This window comes from Vombatus ursinus, unplaced genomic scaffold, assembly GCF_900497805.2.
Source record: "Vombatus ursinus unplaced genomic scaffold, bare-nosed wombat genome assembly UNPS02014798.1, whole genome shotgun sequence".
NCBI classification, from domain to species: Eukaryota; Metazoa; Chordata; class Mammalia; order Diprotodontia; family Vombatidae; genus Vombatus; species Vombatus ursinus.
In genome coordinates this window covers 63,482,808-63,507,440 of record NW_020954576.1, presented here as the reverse complement: position 1 = coordinate 63,507,440, position 24,633 = coordinate 63,482,808, and the positions used below count along the sequence as shown (strand labels likewise).

Sequence of the window (24,633 nt, the reverse complement as noted above, 5' to 3'; positions counted from 1 at the left end):
TCCCAATAAATGGGTCACTCACGTCCCCTCCAGATCCAACCAACCTGGTCACATTGTGAAGGAAAGACACAGAAAGGGGGCTTCCAAATAAGTTGGAAGTTGCCTTTCACATAGTGATAAATCTGTTTTATTCTAGTAGACTAGTGTGCATGCTATGTAACATTGGTTGGACCTTTATTGCTGGTTGACAGTCCTTTTACTCCGTACTGAATTTCCCATGAGTATTATTTCAAATTTTTTCTGATTCTCCTCATCATAGAGAATTTTAATCTCTTACTATCTGAGGGAAATGCCCTTTGAGAAATGCTAAGTCCAAAACTACCACCTATTCTCCCCTCTCTTTATAGTTAGCAGAAGACTTCATGTCTTTCTTTACTGAGAATTTGGGGGCTAGAGGAGGTTAGCACCCCCAATTTCCCTCCTCTATACTTCAAAACATCTCTATATCTTCGTACATGATCTCCTTTGCTCTTGTCTCAGCAGTGTTCAGGGGCCGTGGTAGTCATTGAGTTCTCATATGCCTAGAAGTTATTTTGATTTTAAAAAGCAAGGGACCACCTCAAAACAACATCTTCACTTTTTTTGTCAGTTACCTCCCCAGGAATCTGAAGAGTATAAGCATTTCTTCAGATATAAAGGGATTGAAACTTACTATTTTATAACAGACATTCACCCTATGGTTTGGCCAAGAAGTGATCAAGGGCTGCCTCTGCCCATTGGCATTGTCTTGCTTTAAATCACAATGGGTCTTGGAGATTGATTGAATTATAACTTGAAGGACAAAGACACATTTAACTTCTCTATGTCCTCTTTACAGAGATTTCCACCAAAGTTCTTATGACAAGCACAGATTCACTATATCATGAAAGAAGAGTTTAGAGAATTTTACCCATTAAAAAAATTCTCAACCTTTTTGTCTTTCATAGTCTCTTGGCTTAAAGGGAGCATAAAAATTCAAGGTCTGGAAGTCTTAAATGACTTACACAATTGGATTCTACAAAAAAAAAATTTTTTTTTAATCAGAGATGACTGACTGGTATATGGTATGTTTGACTCATGGGATGTCTTTTTGATCCCCAATACAGTAAAAGAGGGACAGAGTTTTGGGGGATAGATATGAATATGTGTTTGTGTACACAAAATTATGAAAGGGAGAGAGCTATAGAAAATATTTAACCTAAGACCATAAAAAAGGAACTTTACAAATGGAATGGCGAATAAAAAGAGTGGGTCACTAACTTTGTCCAATTTTTCTTTTATTTATCTGTTTAACCAAACAGGTAATGGACTTTGAGAATATTAATTTGCTAAAAAGTTCAATTCATGAATGCCCCTTTTCCCATGAAACAAAGAACTCCATGGTTACAGAATGCACCATTGGGTTATGACAACATTTCAAAATAATGTTTCCATTTCATATGTAACAATGTAAACTTCAAAAATAGTAAACTATAACCCCACCCCTTTTCCTCTTTACAGATCTATCACAGATAGAATTTTCTGGTAGACCTAAATTATATAAGTAAACAGCCTGTTGCTTAAAAGTTTCATAAAAAGGTTTACATTTTCAGTAAATCATTTTTAAAATATCTAACCATGAAGTCAAAGCAACCAGCAATTCACCTTCTCTTTAGTCTACCTTTAAATCATATTATATGTAACAAATTGTGTTCCTATATTTATATATATATATGTACATATATAACTGGTCATCAGTTTTGTGATTTTATATATTTATATGTGTATTTATAATAGAATTTGTTTTTAAAGATCCCTACATCTACATTTTAAGATGGTGCTGGTGACTTACAATGTCACGTCGCTGCACAAAGGTAAAGATGAAAATTCTTTAGAAGGCACTGTAATTTCTCTTGCATGATCTTAAATGGACACATGCAGAAAGAGACCAGCTGGGGCTCTGATATCTTTCTTTCACAATTTCCCTCGTGCAGAGCCTTTCTCTCCTTAACTGACTTCTCTCTCCAGACCAGTCATAGCAGATCACCCAACACATTATCCTTTCTATTTTCTCTTCTCCATATCCTATATTGCATTCAAAATAAACCTTCAATTTTCTTTTGGTTCATTGAAACTCCATAAAATTAAGAGTAGAGCTCTAGTATAAAACAAAGTATGACTTAACTCTATCTTTAAAAAAAAGTCACAGTGTGTAATGTAATATATTCGGTTGCTAAGATTCAAAATGGCTGTCCCGGCTTGTCATGAAAACCAGTTGCCTTGGCTTGTTGCGAAAACCTGTCTCCTAAACAATCAATGCAAAGATAATCTTAATGTTACATTCATTTAAAAAGAGCTGAGGGGTTCTTGTTTTATTTTTCTTCTTTTCCTTTTTTCCTTCCATATGCAAGTGGTATTCTTAAGTGAAAGGTCTGATGTGAAAAAAGTGCAAGCAAATTGGACATGCCCATAAATACCGGGTGACTTACTGTAAGATACCAAAACTGTACACTTATGTACACCATGTTGGACATATGTGCCCTTTTGCGAGACAAGACCTTTGAACCTTGAATGAGATGTTTGTTACCGCTATTTCGTGAGTGAGTGACATTAACGCGCAAAGGATGGGTGGGTCCTTCTGTGTTTGCTCTGTAGTCCAGAGCCTATGTCTCCATTGCCTTCAGCTGTCTCCTCCTTCTTCCTCACTTTGAGGCGCATGAGTAGTTTGATCAACCAGACATCCCACTCTTCTGGTAATAGCAGTAGGAGAAAGCCTAGGCCGATGATAATGATGGCGATGACCCGAACTCCATTGAAGACAATTTGGCTTGTGTAGTGATCTACCACTGCATGAAACAGTGAACTATGGTTAGTTACTAAGTGATCCGAGAAACAAAGGCAGTACATGGAGTAGAGTAAGACATCCTTTTCCATTTAGTAGGGTGAAGGTGATGATGGTGGTAGAAGATTCCTATCTTTTTGACACTTCTAAGACTACATACTTCCTTTTACCTAATTCATGTTGATCAAAGATTCACTACAGCACACTAGAGCAGAAGTTTTCAAACTCCTCAGTCTCAGGACACCTTTATATTCAAAAAAATTATTTGTTTTTAAGGGCTATATCTATTGATATTTACCATCTTAGAAATTAAAACCGATACATTTAAAAATATTTATCAGTCCATTTAATACAATAACAAACCTAATGCATGCTAACATAAATAACATTTTTGTGAAAAACAAGTGTATTTTCTAAAACAAAAGAAATTAGTGAGAGGAGTTGTATGACTTTACATACTTTTTTACAAATCTCTTTAATGCCTGGCTTACTAGAAGATGGCTGGATACCTGCCTCTGTGTTCAATCTGTTGTAATATGTTGTAATATATTGAAGTGTATGAAGAAAATCCAGCTTCATACAACTATGTAGTTGGAAAAGGAAATAATATTTTAATAGGTAAATAATGCCTTAGTTTTAGTGTGAAAACAGTTTGGTTTCATGGGACCTCCCAAAGGGTCTTGGGGATCCCTTAGAAAGCCACCCTTGGAGAACCATTGCCCTAGAGGATTTTTTTCAGCATGTACCTTAGAGTGGATTAAGGCAACTTCTGCTAAACTCTGCTTAAAATAGTAAAATCTCTTTTGTCACAAGCCCTTACATTTATGTGTTCATAATTTTACTCACAAAAAATTATATCTGAATCTAAGCCTAAATAGTTATTTTTGTGGAAAAAAAGAAGCAAGGCCCAGGAAGTTTGGATTTAGTCAATTCAGCTATATTAAAACATTTTTTTAAGACTTGGAAGAGATTTTAAAAATTCCTCTAAAAATAAACAATACATGTTCATTTTTGGCCCTAGGGGCATTGGTTTACTCTAATGCCCTAAATATCATTATCGTCAGTTAACTTTATTGAGAGTCACAGGAAGCAAAGCCCATTGAAGGTTCACATTAAAGATGGGTAGTCCGAAGTGAGAAACAAGCTTTAACAGCCTATAAAATCCAAAATTCCTGTTTTCTTGACAAGCCAATAATCAAACCTTTACGATGCACAGTCCCTGACAGCCCCTCCCCCCTTAAACTAGTTGACAGTATTTATTATTCCACATAACATTAGAAATATATTATTCTAGTTGTGTGACCTTGGGCAAGTCACTTAACCTTTGTTTGACTTAGTTTCTTCATCTGTAAAATGGGGATAATAGCATCTACCTCTCAGAGATGTTGTGAGATCAAAGGAAATAATATTTGTAAAGCTCTTAGCATAGTACCTGGCATATTATAGCTGCTATATAAATGCTAGCTCTATTATTATTATCTTCCTATTTAACTTTCCTATTTTCTAGACTAAAATAAAAGCTCCTTGAGGACAGAGAGTGGGTAATATTTTATCTTTGTATTCCTAGGCCTTAGTACATAGTAGGTACTTAATAAATGTTTATCGAATTGAATAAAAGGTGGTGCAGTAAACAGAGCACTGGGCTGGAAGTCAGGAAGACCTAAGTTCAAATCCAGCCTCACACACTTCCTAGCTGTGTGACCTGAGGCAAGTCACTTAGCTTCTGTTTCCTTAGTTTCCTCACCTGTAAAATGGGGATAATAATAGTACCCAGTTCTCAGGGTTGTTGTATCAAATGAGATAATACTATAAATATATTATATTTTATATATTATAAATTATATTTTATTTTTATATATTATATATACCCTATGTATATTATAAATAATATAAATAAAACTTAGAGCAGTGCCTGGCAGGTAGTAAGCACTTCAGTCATTTTTTCAGTTGTGTCAGACTCTTTGTGACCCTATTTGGGGTTTTCTTGGCAACAGTACTGGAGTGGTTGACCATCTCATTTTACATATGAGGAAACTGAGGCAAACAGGGTTAAGTGACTTGCTTAGGGTCACATAACTATTAAGTGTCTGAGGCCAGATTTGACCTAAGGAAGATGATTCTTCCTGACTCCAGGCCAAGCGCTCTATCTACTGTGCCGTCTAGCTGCCCCTATAGCGAGTACTATGTTATTTATTATTATTACTTCATAATCTTCATACTTGATCAACTCTTATTAACTCCCTACCAAATGTTCCCCCATTAGTATTGTGAACATTTTCCTCTTTGTATAAACCTTTAACCTTTGCCTATTTCCTGCAACTCTCACCTATTTTATTTTTAAAATATGACTTTTGAAGCCATAGTTGGTAAGCTTCCTCAATTCCACTCCTATACACTTAAATACCTCTTGGTATCTTGACCCCCTTCTCTTGTTTTGTACTGTTTCAGAGGATGACTCCATGCTACTGTCTCCTCTAGGATTTTTCCCATAATTCCAGCCAAAATGGCTTACTTGATGTTTCCTATCTACAACATTAACAGTCCCTCATGCCTGGAATTTTCTTCTTCATCACCTCTTCCTCTTGGAATTCTTAACTTCCTTCACTCATGCCATTTTCTATAATAGCCTTTCTTGGTTCCTTCATATCTTAAAGGCTTTCCCTCACAATTACTTTACATTACGTATTTTTAACTTATCTACATATTTGTAATTTTCTCCCAGTAGAATATAAGTTCATTGAAGGCAGGGGCTGTTTCATTTTGGTCTTTGTATCCTCAGTGCCTAGCACAGTGCTTGATACACAGGAGATAATTATTTAAGGCTTGTTGGATTGAATGGACTGGCTTCAGTATAGCATCTGTTCTATTTTTTTTTGTTCAATCTTCATTCTCTCCTTCACTTGTTCCTTTCTTTCTGTCAACAAAAATAATCAGGTCTTCCCTATCCTAAAAACAATTACACAGACATAAAGGTACACAAATTCTAAAACCGATCTTCCCTTGAACTTGATATCTTATTGAATGGCCATTTTCTTTCTTTCTTCTAATTTGTATAAAGGCTGGAATACACTTAATTCTTCTACTTCCTTACCACCTACTTACTCCTGGATCCCTTTTTATCTAGTATCTTTTCTCATAATTCTACCAAAACCATGCCTCTCCACCCCAAGTACACTGAAGATATTCTATTGCCAAAACACCTGCCTTTTGTCAGTCTGGATCCTCTCATAGCCCTCTGCAGTATCTGACACTGTTGACCTTCCATTTCCTTCTCAATATCCCTTCCTTTCTTGTCCCTGACACTGTATTCTCCTAAATTTCCTCCTATACCTTTTCTCCCTCTCTATCTTAATCCTCTTCAGATTGTACTCCTGAGTCTCTGGACTTGCTCTACCATGCCCCAGAAGCTTCCGTACCCTGGAAGCCTCACTTCACTCTTGGATTTCTCGTATTAAAAGTGCCTTGTCCCTCCTGTGACCTCTCCCTCTAATTGGTTGGTTCAGAACCTCTATTTTAAGGAGGACTCCCAGGCCATCGATGTCTTCATTTCTCTCCAGGTTACATTTCCCACTCCCTAGAATTTCTCAACCATAATCCTATGATGGCTACCATCTTTCCCCCATCTCCCTCACCTTCATTTTCAGCTTCTTTTTATGTGTTGCCTTCCCCCATTAGAATGTAAGTTTCTTGAGGGTAGGGATTATTTCTCTGAGCTACATGTTCCTCATCATTCAGTTATGAACTAGATGATCTCAACATTACTTTCTATCCCTATATTCTCATTGGTATGATGAGAATCATCTCATCTCAGTAGAGAACCTTGTCTCCTACTTGCCTGAGAGAGTAGAGCTGATCCATCCTGAATTTTCTGTTCTCCCTTACTCCATGCTTTGAAATGTTTCTATGCCATTCCCATACTCCTCTACCTTTGCTATATGCTCTGAGGACAAAATAACCCTTCTCCTTCCTGAAACCAATCCACTTACTTATTCGCAAGATCCCAATCTCCTTTACTTCCTCTGGAGATGTGCCCCCTTTCTTTCTCTCATCCTCAAGCTCTCCTTATCCACTGGCTCTGTTCTCAGTGTTTATGAACATGTCCATATCTCTCTTAAAGGTGGAAAAAATGTTTCTTGACTTTGTCATATTTCCAAGTTATTTTCCTTTATATCTTCTTACCTTCACATCCAGATTCCTTGAAGGGTTTGCCTATGTTCATTTAATTCATTTCTTCATTTTCCACTTATCCGTTTCTTATAATCAGGCTTTTGAACCCACCGTTCAGCTCAGAGTGTTTTCTAAAGTTACTAATGATCTGTTAACTATTAAACCCCAAGGCCTTTACTCAGACCTCATTCTCCTTGACTTCTCTATAGTTTTTTTTTAAAACATTGACCATCACTTCTTCCTGGATATCTTATCCTTCCTTGCCTATAATGACACTGTTCTCCTACCTATTTGACTTCTTTCCCATCAGCTGATGTGCTCCAAAACTGAACTCACTATATTTTCCTGCCTCCCACTCCATCCCAAACTATCTCTTCTCCAAACTCCACCCCCTCTTTTGTTGAGGGCAACATCATCCATCCCATCATTCAGGTTCTCAGCCTCGGTTATCTTCTCTCTCCTTCACTCTCTATATCTGTTGCTGTTGAGGTATTGGGGACCCTGAAATATGAGGGTACAGGGGGTCTACCTGGAAAGAACTTAATCACTCAAGCCTTCTTTCAGTCCAAGTAGCAACGTTTATTGTAATGCCAATAGTGGTGGTGTGGGGGGGGGTGATTCCTTGTGAATTTGGCCTTTATGGATGACTGATGATATGGGGATGGGGATGGCTGATATTTACATACAAAAAAAAAGAAACAGTGAGAAGATCTGGATGGAATTAAGAAGTGGTAAATCACCTGGGGTGGGACAGGTGTGACAGTGAAAGGAGTTAAGTGGTCTGGAGTGGGTCAAGAGCCACTCTGAAAGGACTGTTGAGTATCTGGGTGAGCTGGGCTGGGCCAGGTGCCTTGGCTGAGAGTCAGTGATCTAAGCTGCTGAAATGTGTGCGAAAATTCATGGACTGGGCTGCTTTCAAAGACATGGTATTTTCCTTTAGGGGTTCAGGTCCCATCACTCCATCATATACAGCCATTTGCTAAGTCTTGTCAATTCTTCCTCAATATTATCCCTTGTATCCATCTCTTTCCCTCTACAGACAATACTCTAGTTCAGGGCAATCATTTAAATTTTCTGAGTCTTAGATTATCCACCTGTAAAATAAGGATAATAATACCTGTATGACCCATTGCACAAGGTTGTTGGGAGGAAAATGCCTTATAAAACTTAAACTGTTACATAAATGGGAGCTATTAGTTAACATTCTGGAACTCCAGAGAGGTCAAGACCCCAGAACATTGTGGGAGGCATTTATGAAAAAGATCAATGTGAGAGGTTGAACACTGTACTGTGTAAGATAAAGTCTGGCAAAATACTGATTCCAAAGAGTTACTTTGAATGGAATTCCAGGCATGTTTTATGAGGCACTTGATGGGATAAGAACTTGCTAACCCCAGGGAGATTAATCCTCTAATGAGGCCTGGGAGCTGGAGAAATTCCAGGGCTGACTGAGAAGTTCCAGGTGCCTTGTCTGGGCAGAAAAAGGGCTTTCTATTGCTTGCAGGCAGGGAGGGTAAGTGCACCAAAGAAAATTAGGGACAAACTCATCCCCAAATCATTCTGATGCAAGTGCTGACGTGATCTGTCTCACTCTGTAAGCCCTTCTCTGCAGATCCTTAAAACTGGGAATAGGTAGGATAGCAGGTGATACAGAGAAGTGAGGCAAGGGAAAAACCTTCAAATTAGGTACAAACAAAGCAACTAGGGGAAAAGAAAATCTGTCTCAAAGGAGAACACAAATAATTGTTTGTATTTGAGTCAAGAGTCAGCATGGGAAAAGGCAGGGTTGCATAATGGATAGAGACGCCTGCTTCTGATACATAATATATAATGTCTATGTACCTTTAGGAAAAGCCACCTCACTTCTAAATGGCCCAGGCAAACATCTATGAGTATAAATTGCAGAGAAGGAACCAAAGGAAATTCCTCCTTGGTGTAGAAATCACAACTTCAGTCAAAAAAAAAGTCATTGTGAGATAGTGGACTTAAATTCAATAGAGACCTAGATTTATTTCCCAGCTGTGGTGTTTGCCTGTTGTGTGACCACTGGCAAGTTGTTTCTGATCTCTGAACCTCAGTTACCTCAAAATGGAGAGGCACTACCTACCTCACAGAATTGTTGTAAGAAACACATTGTAAACTATAAAGAAATCAGAAAATGGGAACTTCTATCTCCCAGCACAAGTGTTGGCAGGAAGGTTCATGTTGGACTGGTGGGGAATAAGGCTTTATATGTATTTATAGCAAATAGGCATGTAGATACATGTGCATGTGTCTATTTGTTTGAGAGACATAGACAGAGAAAAACATTTTTGTTAGAGCTATCTCCTTCCTGAATTTGCATTGTATATGTTTATATTTCTCTGTGTAAAGGTTGTCTTTCTCTGTCTCTGTTTCTCTCTCTCTCTCTCTCTCTCTCTCTGTCTCTCCCTTCCCCCATAGAATATAAGTTCTTTGAGGGTGGGAACTATTTCCATCTGTCTTTAGAGCCTCAGTGCCTAGCACATAGTAGGCAGTAACTAAATGTTTGTTAAATTAAATTAAATTGAAATGAATTGAAAATTGGAAGCTCCTTGAGGGAAGAGACTAGGTCTTATTTCAGCTTCATAGTCCCACTATCTAATACAGTGCCTGAAGAATAACCAATATTGTATTTAATAAATTTTTTTATTGTTTTTGATTTGAAGTACAGTTAGAAATGGAAGAGGATTTTTAAAAAAAATACTTCAGTTTGTTAATTATGTTTCTCTACCATATGTATATACCATATTGGAATAGCCCCTTCTTTTCTCTTACTCTTCTACTCCTCCCCCACCCAAAGAGCATCAATCCACCTAGAGAACTCATAAAAATAGTAACGGCATTTCCTCTAGCTTTGTAAAGAAAGGTTTGAGCTTAGATTCCATTTATTATTAGCTATGTAATCTTAGGCAAATCATGAACCTCTGAGACTTAGTTTTTCTTTTTTAATATAAGAAAAAGAATATTTTTCCTGCTTACCTGAAGAATCAGGGGGAAGGGGAAAAGGGAAGAAAATAAGCATTTATTAAGCAGCTTTTGGCGGCTAAGTTCCTGAGTGTGGCCTCACACTTATTGGCTGTGTGACTTTGGGCAAGTCACTTAACCCTGCTTACCTCAGTTTCCTCAGCTATAAAATGAGCTGGAGAAGGAAATGATGAACTAGTCTAATATCTCTGCCAAGAAAACCCCAAATGGCATCATGAAGAGTCAGACATGACTGAAACACTGAACAACAGCAAAGCACCTTCTATGTGTCAGGCACTGTGCTAAGTGTTTACAATTATTATCTCATTTAATCCTCACAACAGTCTTGCAAGGCAGGTGCTATTATTATCCCTATTTTGCTGGAAGAAACTGAGGCAGACAAAGGTTAAGTGATTTGCCCAGGGTCACATAGCTAGTAAGTGTCTAAGGCCAGATTTAAACTCAAATCTTCCTGACTCAAGGTCCAGAACTCCAGACACTGTGCCAACTAACTCCAACAGTAGAATATAAGCTTCTTCAGGGCAGAGATTGTGTCACATTTTATCTTTGAACCTAGCACATAGTAGGTGCTTAATAATTTTTATTCAATGGAACTTAAATTCAAGTTCAACTTCTAGTTTAAAGAATAGCAGATATTTCAGACTTAAAGTAAAAGTTTTGTATTTTAGAAAGGTGCATGGCTTTAACTGTTGATTTACATAGCATAAATCATAGTTATTAGAAAACTCTTTAAAAAAGTTTTCCAGTTGCCAACTGCCCTTCATTCCTACTTTGGGAAATTAGGCAAAACAAATGGGAGAAGTAAAAATTATTCAATTCTGATTAAAGGATTAAGTGTGTAACAAATATAGATTTAACAAAAACTCCAAATATCCTTTCTCTTCAATGGACAAAAGATGCAATCTATTACTAAATATATTAGGATTTTTTTAAAATGAAGAGATATATAGAAAACTATGTAATCTTACCTGCATTCACAGGCACACTTAATACAACTCCAAGTGACATCAAAGTTGGATATGTAACAGCAATTCCAAAATTTAATACAATATTGAATGCTGTAATAAAGAACAGTAAGGCCATTCAGCTTCATAGATTGACAGCATTTGGACAACAATGATGACAAAACCATATTTTATTGATGCTTATATTAACCTTATTGGTAATAGTGGTGTGGGAGTTGGGGGGAAGGCTGGTCCTTTTTCTTCTGATCTATAGGATAAGGGTATAGAAAATCAGTTGTTTGGACCTCCATGGCTACAGTTGTGCTGTCTAGCTGCTACTGCTGTTGGTATTTTACTCCTGAATAAGTGACTGGATTTACTTATTGATGTCAAATAATAAAATTAGAGCCTTCCCTAGCAGGGATCTGTGCCATCCACTGCTGGGAGGTATAAAATTTAGGGCAAATCAAATGATATGCTCATTCTCTATTCCTTATAACCTTCTCTCCTCTCTTCCCTTCCCCCCAATTTCCATTTTTACATAGGTAAATTAGGTTAAATAATTAGGCTACAAATTGTAATCACCATTAAGGGTAATCCTGAAGGAGAAAATAAACCACACAAGGATGGTTTTAGGAATAGTTTAATCTACTTTGCAGCGATGTGGATTAGGGTGACTCAAGCCTTTTTATATTTTAGCACCAGCTGATGAAGCTACATCTTTCTCTTTCACTGTCTGAGTCATTACCAAGTCACCAATATTGTGGGGTCTCCCAAGGAGTGGTAGTTCCCTAAACTGGGGACCTAGGACAATTTTCTTAATTTTTTCATATCCTAGAAATGGTTCTGAATTACCTAATTGTTGGACATTAGTTCAAGATTCAGAGAAAGCAGCAAATATGAGCATTACTGTAGCGGCTATATTTTCTTTAGAGTTTCCTGTCTGCTTACAGCTGCTTGGCTATGGGAAGAGATCAGAGTTCAAGATTATCTAAGCAAGTGTTTTCTTTTGATCTACACAGTTTTCCTGAAACACTGTGGGAAATGTGAGAGTACCTATAAAGAGTATCTTTTTTCTTAATGAGGCTACAGTATCTAAAAAGGCTTTTATGTGTGGCATTGATATTATTTGTCATTGTTTTCAAGGGCTCCCAGTATGGCCATAGTCACTTACTCAATAAGAGAACTGAGAATCCACAAAGGTTTCCCCATGGAATGTCATCGAAAGAGTTCCAGTATTCCACTTTGGTGAAGTAAAGAATGATAGGAATACAGGTGATGAAAAGGATGTTGAATACACCCAATATGGACAAAAATAGGGCTGCTTCTCCAAATTTAGCACTGCCTAGGAGAAGTTTGAACAAAACCTGCAAGACAAAAACATGATGAGCAAAAGATGGTTGTTTTTCCCAAATTAGCATTTGTTTATGATGAGCAGAGTTCCTTTGTAAAGCTGGTGCAAGATGACAGGCTTAATACCCCTGGTAAAGGCTTATCATTATACTTGGCTTTTGTTATGACAGTATGTTTTAGAGGACATGATTTACCCATGGTATTTGAACTCATTTAGGTCTCTGAAGAGCTGCATCATAAGAGAGTTCTACTGCCAATGTCACCTCTGTCTACTGACCTCCCTGAATTCTTTTGAGACTCTGCTCAAATCCCACTTTCTTTAGGAGGTTTTCCTTAGTTTTCTCACTTGCTAGTGCCTTCTTGTTGAGATTACTATCCATCTACTCTGTATTTAATTTGAATGTATGTAGTTGTTTTCATATAGTTTCTCCCAGTAGAATCTGAACTCCTTGAAGGTAAAGGCCAGTTTTTGTATCTTTCTTTGTATCCTCAACTCTTAGAAAAGTGCTTGGCATGTAGTAAGTGCTTCATGAATGCTTCTTCATGGACTTTATGTATGTATTTGTGTATCATAGCTCCTAAAAACAAATGGTTTTCAGTGTCTGAAATTGTGGGAGAAAGGTCCTTCTCAGTTATTTTTTCATGGTTTAGTGATCCAACTTTGAGAATGCCAAGAGACGATAGAATTGACACAGATGAAACAAATAAATGTGTCATATCTCCCTCATTTCAAGGGATCCCCTTATAGACAGACCACAGCTTGAAAATAAGTGTTATGGCTGTAAAGTCCTTTGACTAGAAAGCACAAAGTGATGTTATTCATTTTTAGAAAATAGCTTTGAGAGCTCATCTTCCCTGCCCCCCACCCCAACTGAACATCTGTAACATTTTGAAGAAAGGCATAGTGATCTAATCTCTTATAATTGTTCATTTTCCTGTCTCCCCCTTCCGCCATCATTTAGGTTACTGGCAGGTCAGCACATTGGTACTATCTAGTCTTGAACATTCTAGAACAGTTTGAGTGCTTATTTTGGCGGGGAGGAGTTCTTACTTCTTTCTTCTCATCCTGTTGCCCTCTCCTTTCAGGCCATTCCATTGCTCCTTTATGTCTCCTGTGTGCAGGGAAGAGACAGGAATGAAAGTGACATTCACACATTTGAATTTTGCCTCCTCTTGGATTCAGGTCAAAGAAATGGTCAGAGAGAAGGCAGACACTGGAGATTAAAGCCAAATTTGTAGCCTTATTATGGATTCCATTTCTCAGTGTGTTTGTGATTTTTACTAACACATAGAGACAACTGAGTGTAGTTTATCAACAGAGCCTTTCTGTTTTTTCTTCATCTTGCCAGTGATTCTGAAGCAGCTGTATAAATTTTGGAAAATTCTGAGGGGTGTGTGTGTGTGTGTGTGTGTGTGTGTGTCTGTGTCTGTGTCTGTGTCTGTCTGTCAGTCTGTGTGTCTGTGTTGGGGGTGTGAGGGTTTGGAGATGGAGGTGAGAGAAAGAAAGGAATGAGATCCAGTCCCATTTTTCCAACTACCTGCTAGACATCTCCATCTGGATGTCTTGCTAGCACCTTAAACTCAGCATGTATAAAATTGAACTCATCATGAATGGATGAATTTAAAAGCATTTATTAATCACTTAGTATACCAATCAATCCTGTCCTGACATGCCCCTCCTGCCAACTTCTCTACCTCTGTTAATGGTCCCTCATTGCCCTCTGAGCCACTCAGTCTTGAAACCTAAGAATCATATTTAATCCTTCTTCCCTTCCTGCCCCCCATTCAATCATTTGCTAATTTCATTGACTCTCTTTTCAGTTTTTCTCATATTCATCTCCTCCTCTCTTCACATATAGAATTACAACTCTAGTTTAGATTCTCATCACTTTTTGCTGGAACTAGTATAGTAACTTCTTAACAGTCCACTTGACAAGGGTTTACCCCCTTTCTAGTCTACCCTTCACACTACTGACAAAATGTAATTTTTAATACATAGGTCTAATGTTGTCACTCCTCTGCTCAAATAGCATCAATGTCTCCCTGTTCCTCAGAGATTAAAATGCAAAATTTCTTAACTCTCCCCAATTTGGCTCTACCTTTCCAGGCCTATTTCACATTATTTCCCCTCACATGCTCTACATTCCAGCCCAGTTGGACTATTATTCTCTAATTTTGCCCTGCACATTCTCACTTCTATACATTTGCCCTAGAACACACTCTTTTCTCATCTCCACTTCAGTCTCAGACTAAAAAAAAGGCTCTCTTCGCCAAGGCAGACTTGTCTACTTGTGCCCAGGATCCAATCGTTTCCTGTCTTCTCTAGGAGTTCATCCCATTTATCATTCCTTTTTTCTTTCCCATATTCAAGCTTTCTTTATTGTTTATGTATTCCTTCATGCTGCCTAAAAACATGATCAGTTATATCCTTTCCTTAAAAAAACCTATTTCCCTAAACTTTCATTCTATGTTTGTTCTTCCTTTTTATTGCCCGACTCCTAGAAGGAACCATCTATGTTCACTCATTTGACTTCCTCAAAACCCACTTGCTTCATGTTGTTGCTGTTCAGTTGTTTCAGTCGTGTCCAACTCTTTATGACTATTTTGTCTTTGCCATTGTACTCCTATCACTCAGCACAGTGCCTCATATGTGGCAAGAACTTAAATAATGTTCTTTGAATCACATGTCTTTTGAATTGAAATCCTCTATTTCTTGCAAGGTCTAGATCAGTCAGTCAACAAACATTTATGGGCATGGTACTATGCTAAGCCCTGGGGATACAGCGAAGGGCAAGTACTCAGTCCTCATACTTAAGGAGCTCACATTCTAGTGGGGAAGACAGCAAGCAAACATAATCATGTATATTAAAGATACATAAAGAGTAGATGCAAAGTAATCTCAGAGGAAAGTTACTGGGGAGAGGGGGGGCACTGGGAAAAACCTCCTGCCAAGGGTAGGATTTATAGCTGTCTTGAAGAAAGCCAGGGAAGTCAATGGGACAAGGTGAGAACACCTCTGTGATTCCTTCTCTAATTGCTATCCCTTCCCTATCTCAGGTAAAAGGAATATCTCCTTTCTCACACAGAATACCTTGCATCTCTTTTGCTCTTATAATATCCTGCTTTACATTATTTTTTTTTGCAAACTCCAACAGACTATAAATAGACTATGTATTGTCCTTCCTTTAAAGCAGGGACAATACAACTTTTTTTTTAATCTTTAGTCCCTAACCTATCCCCTTGCACATAAAATATGTAGTTAATAAATAGTTATTAAACTTAAATTAAGTTGCCTTTACAATTGATAAGACAAGTTAGTTGTAGATCTGACATTTAAATTCAGTTTTCTGTTCTCCCTATGAAAGATGAACTGTTTTAATACACCAAGGGTCAATAAATCTTAATTCTAAAGTCAATTTACTCCAGCCCTTCACTGGACCCTTCACTGGGCTGTAGGCAATAAGCCTTTGCCACGAGAATGAGGTAGAGCTGGGATTAAGATTTATAATATGTACAGAATACCAGTGGTAACACGTGTCACATAATGAAGAATTTAAACAACATTGCACCACTCATTTTTACTAGGGTTAGAATGGAAAAATCCAGTGTAATCACACACTGAGCTCAGTGTTGATCATACACTTCAGTTTCTGTGTCTTCTTTCAACTCCTTAACAAAACATTGGGCAAGCTAATCTGACTCAGCTACTTCTGGGTCCCAATCATTTTGTCCTTTGCTGCACTCAAAAGGCTTCATTTGAAAACAAAAATTGAGAGGAAAAGCAAACAGTAGCCATGTACCCTGGTGCTGTCCATGGTGAGAGCATAGCTTTCCATGGGATGCGTGGGCAATTCTAGTGCTCGTCATCTAGGACCATCAAAAGCAAGGTCATATTCCTTTGTGGTCTGCTTTCAAGAGGAGTAGATGCCCTGTAAGATTCCTTCCACCAGTAAGATCCAGGAAGGGTAAAAGTTGAGGTAAAAGTAAGGCCTTCTCTTTATCATCTAGGCCACAAAACCTGCTGGGATAAATCCCAGAGACTATTCTTTGCATGCATTTACCTTATAAAGAGCAGACATTGAAGCTGATCCCACCACCAATGCTATGCCTATCACGGAGTGGTTGTGGAATCCATCTGCATAAGTCATCATCACGATCCCAGCGATTGCAAGGATGGCCGCCACAATCTAGATGGGAAAAAGCAAACTAATGGTCAGAGAGGTACTGTAGAATCACATGGGTCAATTCAGGATTGACAATGGTAGCAGTGAATGTGCATGTTGTAGTGAAAGGGCACCAAAATAGGGAGTCAGGAGTTGTGAGTTCTAGTCCTCATCCTGCCAATTACTAGCCATGCAACCTTGGACAGATTACCTAACATCTCTGAGCCTCAATTTCTTCACCTGTAAAATGGGGATAATGATATTTGTATTATTTACTTTATCAGGTTATTGTGAAGATCAAGTGAAATGATAGATATTAAAGAACTTGGAAAATTAAAACAATGTACAAATGAAATGTATTATTGTTGCTGTTATTGTTATTATTCTTTAAACAGTAAGGGGGAAATTTCAACTTCAATTCTAGATGTATTATGTGGAGAAAATTCACTTCCTTGATTATCAGAACAAAAACCAGGCTTCAATGAGTGTTTAATATTCAAGAGAAACCAAAGATCTGTCTTTCACAGTGCTTTCATTTTAAGAATGGAGCAGGAGGTATGTGTTACTGACAGATAACTTATAGGTTATTTTGTCATGATAAAATCTGCACTGTAATTGTAGCATTTTGCAATTACCTCACACCTTTATCCTAAAGAGCTTAACATACCTGAGGGGACCTAATTTATCCTCTTCATATTTCAGGGATGAGATGAAGAAGGATGAGGGATATGTATGATTTCCATTTTATGCCATTTTATGGCACAGAGCACAGGGTTGCTTTGTTGTTCTAACCAATCAGTGGTGTATCCAGGCCTATGGCTCTGGATCCAGTGCTTTCTGTTTTCCCCTTTTATTATTATGTGATTTATAGGCTTCCCAGAATAAAAGTGATATTCCATGGAGAAGAAAGTCATCTTGTTAAAACCCAAGAAGAAAGTGAACCAGTTAATAAGAATTTTTCCCTGCCTCCTGGCAGAAGATGGCCAAAGCTTATAATGATAAAGCAAATAATTATGGAGAATAGTCTGTGGGTATGTATATGCAGAACTATGCAAATCCAATCTAGTCAATATGGTACCCAGGATGTATTTAATAGATATGAGATCTTTTTTTGGTGTTTGGATTTTCTAATAGTTTTCCCCTTTTATAGATTTTGATCCAAGCTGTTTTTGGCTAATATAGTTGGGTAAACATTGTGAAAGAATTAGAACTGAATAATTCTATTGTCAACTATAATCATTTGTTTAAACTGAACTCTAGAGTGTTATTGAACTTTAGATGTCATTCATCTTTGCCAGAATTTGTGAATTACACATTTTTTTCCAAAAGGAGGTCAAAGTCACTCAATATTTTCACGTTATCATAGTTTCCATGAAAATACAGGGCCTTAAGTCTGCAAATGGTTTCTAATTAATGACCATTCTAATTAATGACTATTCTAATTGTCATTCCTGGTTTAGCAATTCTTTCTTTAGTTAGGGAGCTTTACATATATTGCAGATTCAAAGGTTAATTCTATTCTATTTCAATATGCCTATATGTATTTAATTTATCTAAAATCTAGATATGTATCATCTATGTATGTATCTATGTATGTGTCTATCATCTATATATCTATGTATCTATCTATTCATCTATTCAACCATCCATCTACTCATCTATTCATCCATCCACACAGAGAGAAACAGAGTCAATATAGCAGCAATATAGGCAAATAGCATGTATGCTTAACAGGTGCTGAGTTTTGCAAATGGTTAGTGAGCAGACCAGAGCAGAAGATGTCTTGCTGTCTGTCGACTCCTTCCCTAGAGAATACAAAATACTGCTCAGGATTCATTGATCAGGTTAGGAATCAGTGGCAAAAACACTGGAAAGGCCATACTGAAAATAATAATAATAAAAATAATAATAAAAGAAAATTGAAAATGCCCCAGGTTTCAGATAGTTTGGTTTATCTCAAATATTTTTCCGGCTCTTTACAAACTTGTCAGAAGTTAGAATAAATGAGACGATTCCATTGTATGAGTGCTCCATTTAAAGGTAGTTGAGATGATTGAGGGCTGTGGAGGGTATTGAGTCTATACTTTACTAGAACCAATGTCCTTCTCCAATACCTCATCATGGACCTACGTTCTTGAGGCTCTGTACATGGAACACGAAGTCCTTCAGTTCTTCCCAAGCTAGAAAGACTGCAAGTTTGGCCCAGTAATTTACTGTGTTTGTCATCTCAGGACCAGCCTATGTAAGTTCAGGAGGTTTATCACTAGGTTGGCCACAACAGGGAGATGAAATTTTTTCTAGCTATGGCAACTCAGAGAGAGCATCTCCTGAAGCCCAGAGAGAGAGGCTGCAATCTGTGTAAGTGGAGGTAATACACACACATTGGCAAAGTAGCAGATCCTTGAAGTATAGACTTTAGGCATAAAACCTTTCCAGGCAGATTTCCAGCAGTTGCCTCTCCTCATTTTTTAAATCAATTAAATATTAAAGTTTTAAAAGTCTATGACTGTGCTGGGTAGTGAGATGAGTGCTAGTGAAAGGTGTTGGATGGATTGCTCTGGAAGCTCTTGTCCTTTTGGTGGGCCAAGGAAAAGCAGCTCCATAAAACAGCTTTACAACCCTCTTAACTCAGGCCCCTTGGGTACAAGCTGGCAAGACATTCCTCCAGGAGGGAGATGGTAATTCACTCATTGGACATTTTAGGTTTTCCTACCAGTTGCAAAGGCCATCAACCATGGGCCAAACAGGCAATTGATTGGGACATATGCCATATGCTGAATATTCCATCTCCTCCTGTCCATACTTCAAGTTAGCCTGTTTGGAACATAGTGTCTCTCCAGGCAGCAATGTAGTGTTAACACATAAGTTTAATAATTCAACTCATTAACTGAAATGGAAACTTTGGGAGATAATGTAACCTAGCTCAATGGAACCCTCTCTTCTTCTTTCATTTCTTTTTCCTTTTTTTTAACGGTGCCTCCTCCCTCACCCCCACTTTAGCATTCCCCACCAATGTGGGCAAGATATCTATAAGCACAGCCTTCTAACTTTCAACCTTGCCTCCCCTCTCCTCCTCTCCCCACCACCCCAACTCCATTACCCTCATTGTACGTCACTGAACTATTCCGAAACAAGGTTTTTGGGAGATGTGGTGATTTAGCTAGCCAGCTCCACGCTTCCATGTAACAATGGTACCTAGATCAAGAGAGATGAGAGCTGTCATCTGCACTCTGCCTATGAAAGAATTAGCTTGCAACAGGAGGAAAGACCAAGGAGGGAGAGGCCAATCAGCAGTCAGGGAAAGTTGTTAATCCTTTCCTATTATCTCACCTAATAGCAGTAACTTGCTGTTTGACTGGCAAAACCTTCAAGCTCTCAGCACTAGCTCTCTAAGATTCTAATCATGTGCTAATGTAAGAAAGCTCTCAAAGGGGTTTGAGGCTTTCAGAGGAAGCAGTCTGTCACAAAATTTAATTGTCCAAAGCACCTTAGTCTTGCTAAAAGAGTTTTGAGCCTGGAATCTGAATGAACCGGCTTTACAACTTAGTGATTATAGCAGATTGCTCAAAGCTGCTGAGGCTCAGTTTCCTCATCCATAAAATAAAATGGGGATAAATGTACTAGTGTGAAGTTGGTGGTACCATATGGCATAGAGTCCCAAGCCTAGAGACAGGAAGACTGATCATTCTGAGTTCAAATCTGGCCTTAGACAATAACTGGCTATGTGAGCCTGGGCGAGTCACTTAACCCCATTTGCCTCAGTTCCCTCATCTGTTAAAAAGCTGGAGAAGGAAATGGCAAACCACTCCAGTATCTTTGCCAGAAAACCCCAAATGGAATTTATCATAATATTGTCCATATTTAGCTTTAAATTTCTAACATTAGTTTGACATGACTGAAAAATGACTGAACAACAAATACTTGTACGACCTTCCTCATAGGATTGTTGTGTCAATAAAAGATCCTGTGTTGACATTACTTTGTAAAGTCTTTCAACAACTGAACTGTTATTAAATAGTGTTTTGGTCAGGGCTCTGAGGCTGCTTACCATTCATAGATCATAGGATCAAAGATGTTAGAACTGGAAGGAAACTTAAGAGGTATTCATCTAGTGGAATCTCCTCACTGTATGAATGACCCAACTGAGGCCCAGACTGGTTAAGTTACTTGTCCAAGTGCAAATGCGCACATTTTGTAAGCGAGAGCTGCCACTGGAATCCAGGTCCTCTGATGCTAAACCCATAGGATGGCTTGTGATTCTGATCTGCCTTTTACTAAATATTTAGACTCCTCTTTCAAGCCATGTGTGGAATTTATTTTATTTTAAAAATTTTTTTTAATGATACTAAGCTATTTTTTATAGGAAGGATGAGATCAATTTGCCTTTAAAATCCTACCCTATTTCTGAACTTTAGTTTCTTTCCCAAAAGATGTTTGAAATCATAGAATTAATATTTTTAGAGTCAAGTGTTGTATTGTAGTTGAAAGCGAACTGAATGTGGAGTAAGAAGTTCTGGGTTCCAGTTCTTGCTCTGCCATTAACTATCTTTGTGATGTTGAGTCAACCACTTAATTTCTTGGAGTCCCATTTTCCTCTTCTATAAAAGGAGAATAATAATACCTGTGCTTTGGTTGTTAAGTCATTTCAGCTATGTCTGAATCTTTGTGACCCAATTTTGGGGTTTTTCTTGGCAGAGATACTGGAGTGGTTTGCCATTTCCTTCTACAGCTTGTTTTACACATGAGGAAACTGAGGCAGACAGGGTTAAGTGACTTGCCCAGGGTCACATTGCTAGTAAGTATATGAGACCAGATTTGAACTCATGAAGATGAGTCTTCCTGATTCCGAGCTCAGTGCTCTATCCACTGTGCCACCTAGCTGCCCTAATACCTCAGCTATCTATCTTGAAAGATCCTTGTGAATCTAAGCTCGTTGAAGACAGGGGCCATTTTATTTTTGTCATTAGAGTTCCAGTGCCTAGCAAAGGGCCCTGAAAAGAGTAGGTTTTCAACAGAGGTTTATTGAACTGAATTGAGGAACAAATGTGACAATATGTACAAAGCATTTTATAGACTGTGAAGGCCTATATATCTATATGGCAGTTACTATTATGATGTAATTTAATTCCTCACTTTGCAGGTAAAGAAAATGAGGTCCAAAGAAGTTAGATAAATTATTTGAAGTCACCTGGAATGGAACCTAGATTCCTGATTCCTGTCTTACCATTACAACACAATATTCTCCATATTTAGCTTTAAATTTCCAACATTAACAACTATCTGACTCATCAATTTCTTCTAGGCAAAAGGAACCCTCAATGAACCCGAAAGGTCAGAATAACACATACACAGACCTGAAAACCAAAATAACAACAATAATGATGCATTCAAATGCTAAGAGGAAGAGAGAGATTCAGAATTTTCTGCCTGGATTGTTTTAGAAAGATACCCTGGCAATCTGTCTCACTCTGATGCCATAAGTAACTGGGACTCCTCAAACATTTTAAGATAAATTTGCTGCTTTTTGTGGCTTGGAAGGAAGCATTATGGGGAGCGCAATGGATTTGGAGTCAGAAAACCTGGGTTAAAAATTCTAGCTCTGTTATTTAATATTTGAATGACCTTGGAAAACTCAGCCTCTTGGCATCTCAGATTCCTTATACAAAATGAAAGCATTGGATAAAATAATCCCAACAGTCCCTTACAGCTCTCTATCCAATTTTTTCTCCTTTTTAGAATACAATTCTTAAACACCCTGATGTTTAGTATGGATATGGGTATGGCTATGGGTTTGATATGGATAATTATTTTAATAACGCAGGAACAAGCATGCTATTGACAATCTCCAAATGCCTCTCCCATTTGATTGTGAGTTCCTTGTGGATGGAGACTTCTTTGTATCCCCAGTGCTTAACACAGTGTCTGGCACAGTAGGCACTTAATAAATACTTATTGATTGACTGACTGAAATAGAAAATTTAGGTTTCTAGCATATTCTCTACCCACCCCTCCTCACATGTTCTAACCTTGTGTGCTCATTATTCTTGGGGGGCGGGGAGGAAGTGGGAAGTAAGAGTAGTTTACCTCAATTTTCTGAAATACCATGATGGGTGAAATGCAAATCATTAGCTTACTTAAACAACTATGCTGCCAACACTGAGAAATTCTTACTTGCTTGTTAAATCTGTCAGAAGCATAAGACATTGTACTGGGTTTAATTTTCAGACCAACACTCCTTTGGAGAAAAAACCAACAGCAACAAACTTGCAGCCCATTATCCATGGTCATTGGTGCCTTCTGTTTTTTGATTTTGATTATACCCTTCTTCTGACTATGATCAAATGAGATACTATTTGTGAAGTGCTTAGCACAGTGCCAGGCACATAGAAGGCACTATGTAAATGCTTATTTCTTTTCTTTCCTCCTTCCTATGACCTAGGCAGAAATGCTTTACTTATGGCTTGTAGTGTGTGGGGATGAAAGCCCTCAGCATCAAGGGATGAGCTGGAGATCATTCCTGGACAGGTCAGTATTATAGTCTTCTGACATGTGGCTAAATCATAGCCACATCTGGCAGGTAGTGGCTGTCCCAGAAACTCTGTATCACAGCCTAGGATGGGCTGGAAAAAAATTCTTTGCCCATTTAGAGCAACAGCAAGAAGAAAAATAAGAGAAAATACTATGCTGGGCCAGGCAAGCATGTATGTCTGTAGATTGCATGTGTTTTCTCCTTCTCTCTCCTCCTACTACCCTTCTACCCCCAATAATTCGGGAAGATCATCCTCTTGTGTTTATATATAGAAACAGCTTTTGTTTTCTTTATAATAAGAAAATAGGCAGTGTAGTATCATGGGAAGACCACTGGACTTGGAGTCAGGAGACCAGGAATTCTGGCTCAGCCTTTTACTAATATAATGTCAGACAAATTACTTCATAGGCCCAGTGGCATAATAATCAGCACCTTGGACTTTGAGTCCAGCTGAATTTGAATCTCAGTGGGACCTTTATTAAGGCAGGCAGTATAGAATAGTATGGAAAGAGTGATAGACTTAAGAGTTAGGAAGACTTCTCTACAAATCCTGCCTCAGACGCTTACTAGCTATGGCACCTTAATTTTCTATGCCTCAGTTTCCTTATCTCTAAAATTGATGGGGCAGGAATCCGTGGCTTCTAAAGGATGTTCTGGCTCTAAATCTATAATCATAGGATATCCCCCCATCTCAGTCTCCTCATCTGTAAATGAGGTGGTGCTATCTCTCTATTTCTCATGCCAAGACTCTAAAAGAAGACATTCATTCAAATTCAGAAGCATTTTGAATTTCCTTGGGCCGCTGAGCTTCGTACCTAAATGGTCAATGGGCTATTTTAGCAGACGTGCTAAGAGAAGCCTGGAAAAATAGGTACCTTGAAAAACAACCACAATTTATGACTTCAGTATCAAGTTAGGCAGCTGGATGGTTCACATATTTTAAGTTTACACATCTCTTGCTTGGCATATTTTGTTAGATTAACAAGTTTTTAAAAAAAGCTTTTCTGTTTAGAAGTGCTGGGGGTAAGTTTAAATTCCAAAATTAACACCAAGTCTCTCCACATACTGTGGATTAAAAACAAATTCCTCCCCCCTCCCCAGTCTAAAAATACCACTCAGTGGTTGACTCATGTCTCCACTGCGGTTAGCATAACCAGGTGGGTGTGAATCACTGATTAGGATGATGTAATTTGCTCAGCATACCAGGAGAGAAGGGTAGCACAGAGCTTGCAATTGGCCCTTCCCAGTGTTGTATGTTTGGGAGTTACTTCAAGGTCAGTCAGTGTCCATTAGTAATCTCTTAACTACCCAGAATGCCAACTGGGCAAGTGGGAGTTCTACAATAATTTTGCAGAATGGATTGAGTGGTGGAATATTTAAATGAAGAATGTGAAAATTCAGTCAGCAGCTTCTGGGTACTAAATAGCGTAGCTGGGTCAGATTTCCAGAAAACGGAACTAACCTCAAAACACACACACACACACACACACACACACACACACACATATGTGTATATATACACATATACACAAACACATACATATGTATATATACACAAACACAGGTATATATACATACATGTGGATATATACACACATATCTATCTATCTATCTATCTATCTATCTATCTATCTATCTATCTATCTATCTATCTATCTATCTATCTATCTA

General features: G+C 38.1%; 1 protein-coding gene across 3 annotated transcripts in view; it reads right to left on the bottom strand.

The window, feature by feature from the left end:
- Window positions 1-1,750: 1,750 nt before the first annotated feature.
- The window catches only part of LOC114049937 (putative thiamine transporter SLC35F3), a 527,549-nt gene continuing 504,666 nt past the window's right edge, over window positions 1,751-24,633 (bottom strand). For all 3 annotated transcript variants that reach the window (XM_027871411.1, XM_027871413.1, XM_027871412.1), the window contains exons 4-7: window positions 16,332-16,457; window positions 12,092-12,284; window positions 10,942-11,031; window positions 1,751-2,804 (exon numbers count right to left, since the gene is read on the bottom strand). In XM_027871411.1, coding sequence (XP_027727212.1) covers window positions 2,569-2,804; window positions 10,942-11,031; window positions 12,092-12,284; window positions 16,332-16,457 — 645 coding nt within the window. In that variant the 3' untranslated portion in view covers window positions 1,751-2,568. The remainder of the gene's footprint in view (window positions 2,805-10,941; window positions 11,032-12,091; window positions 12,285-16,331; window positions 16,458-24,633) is intronic.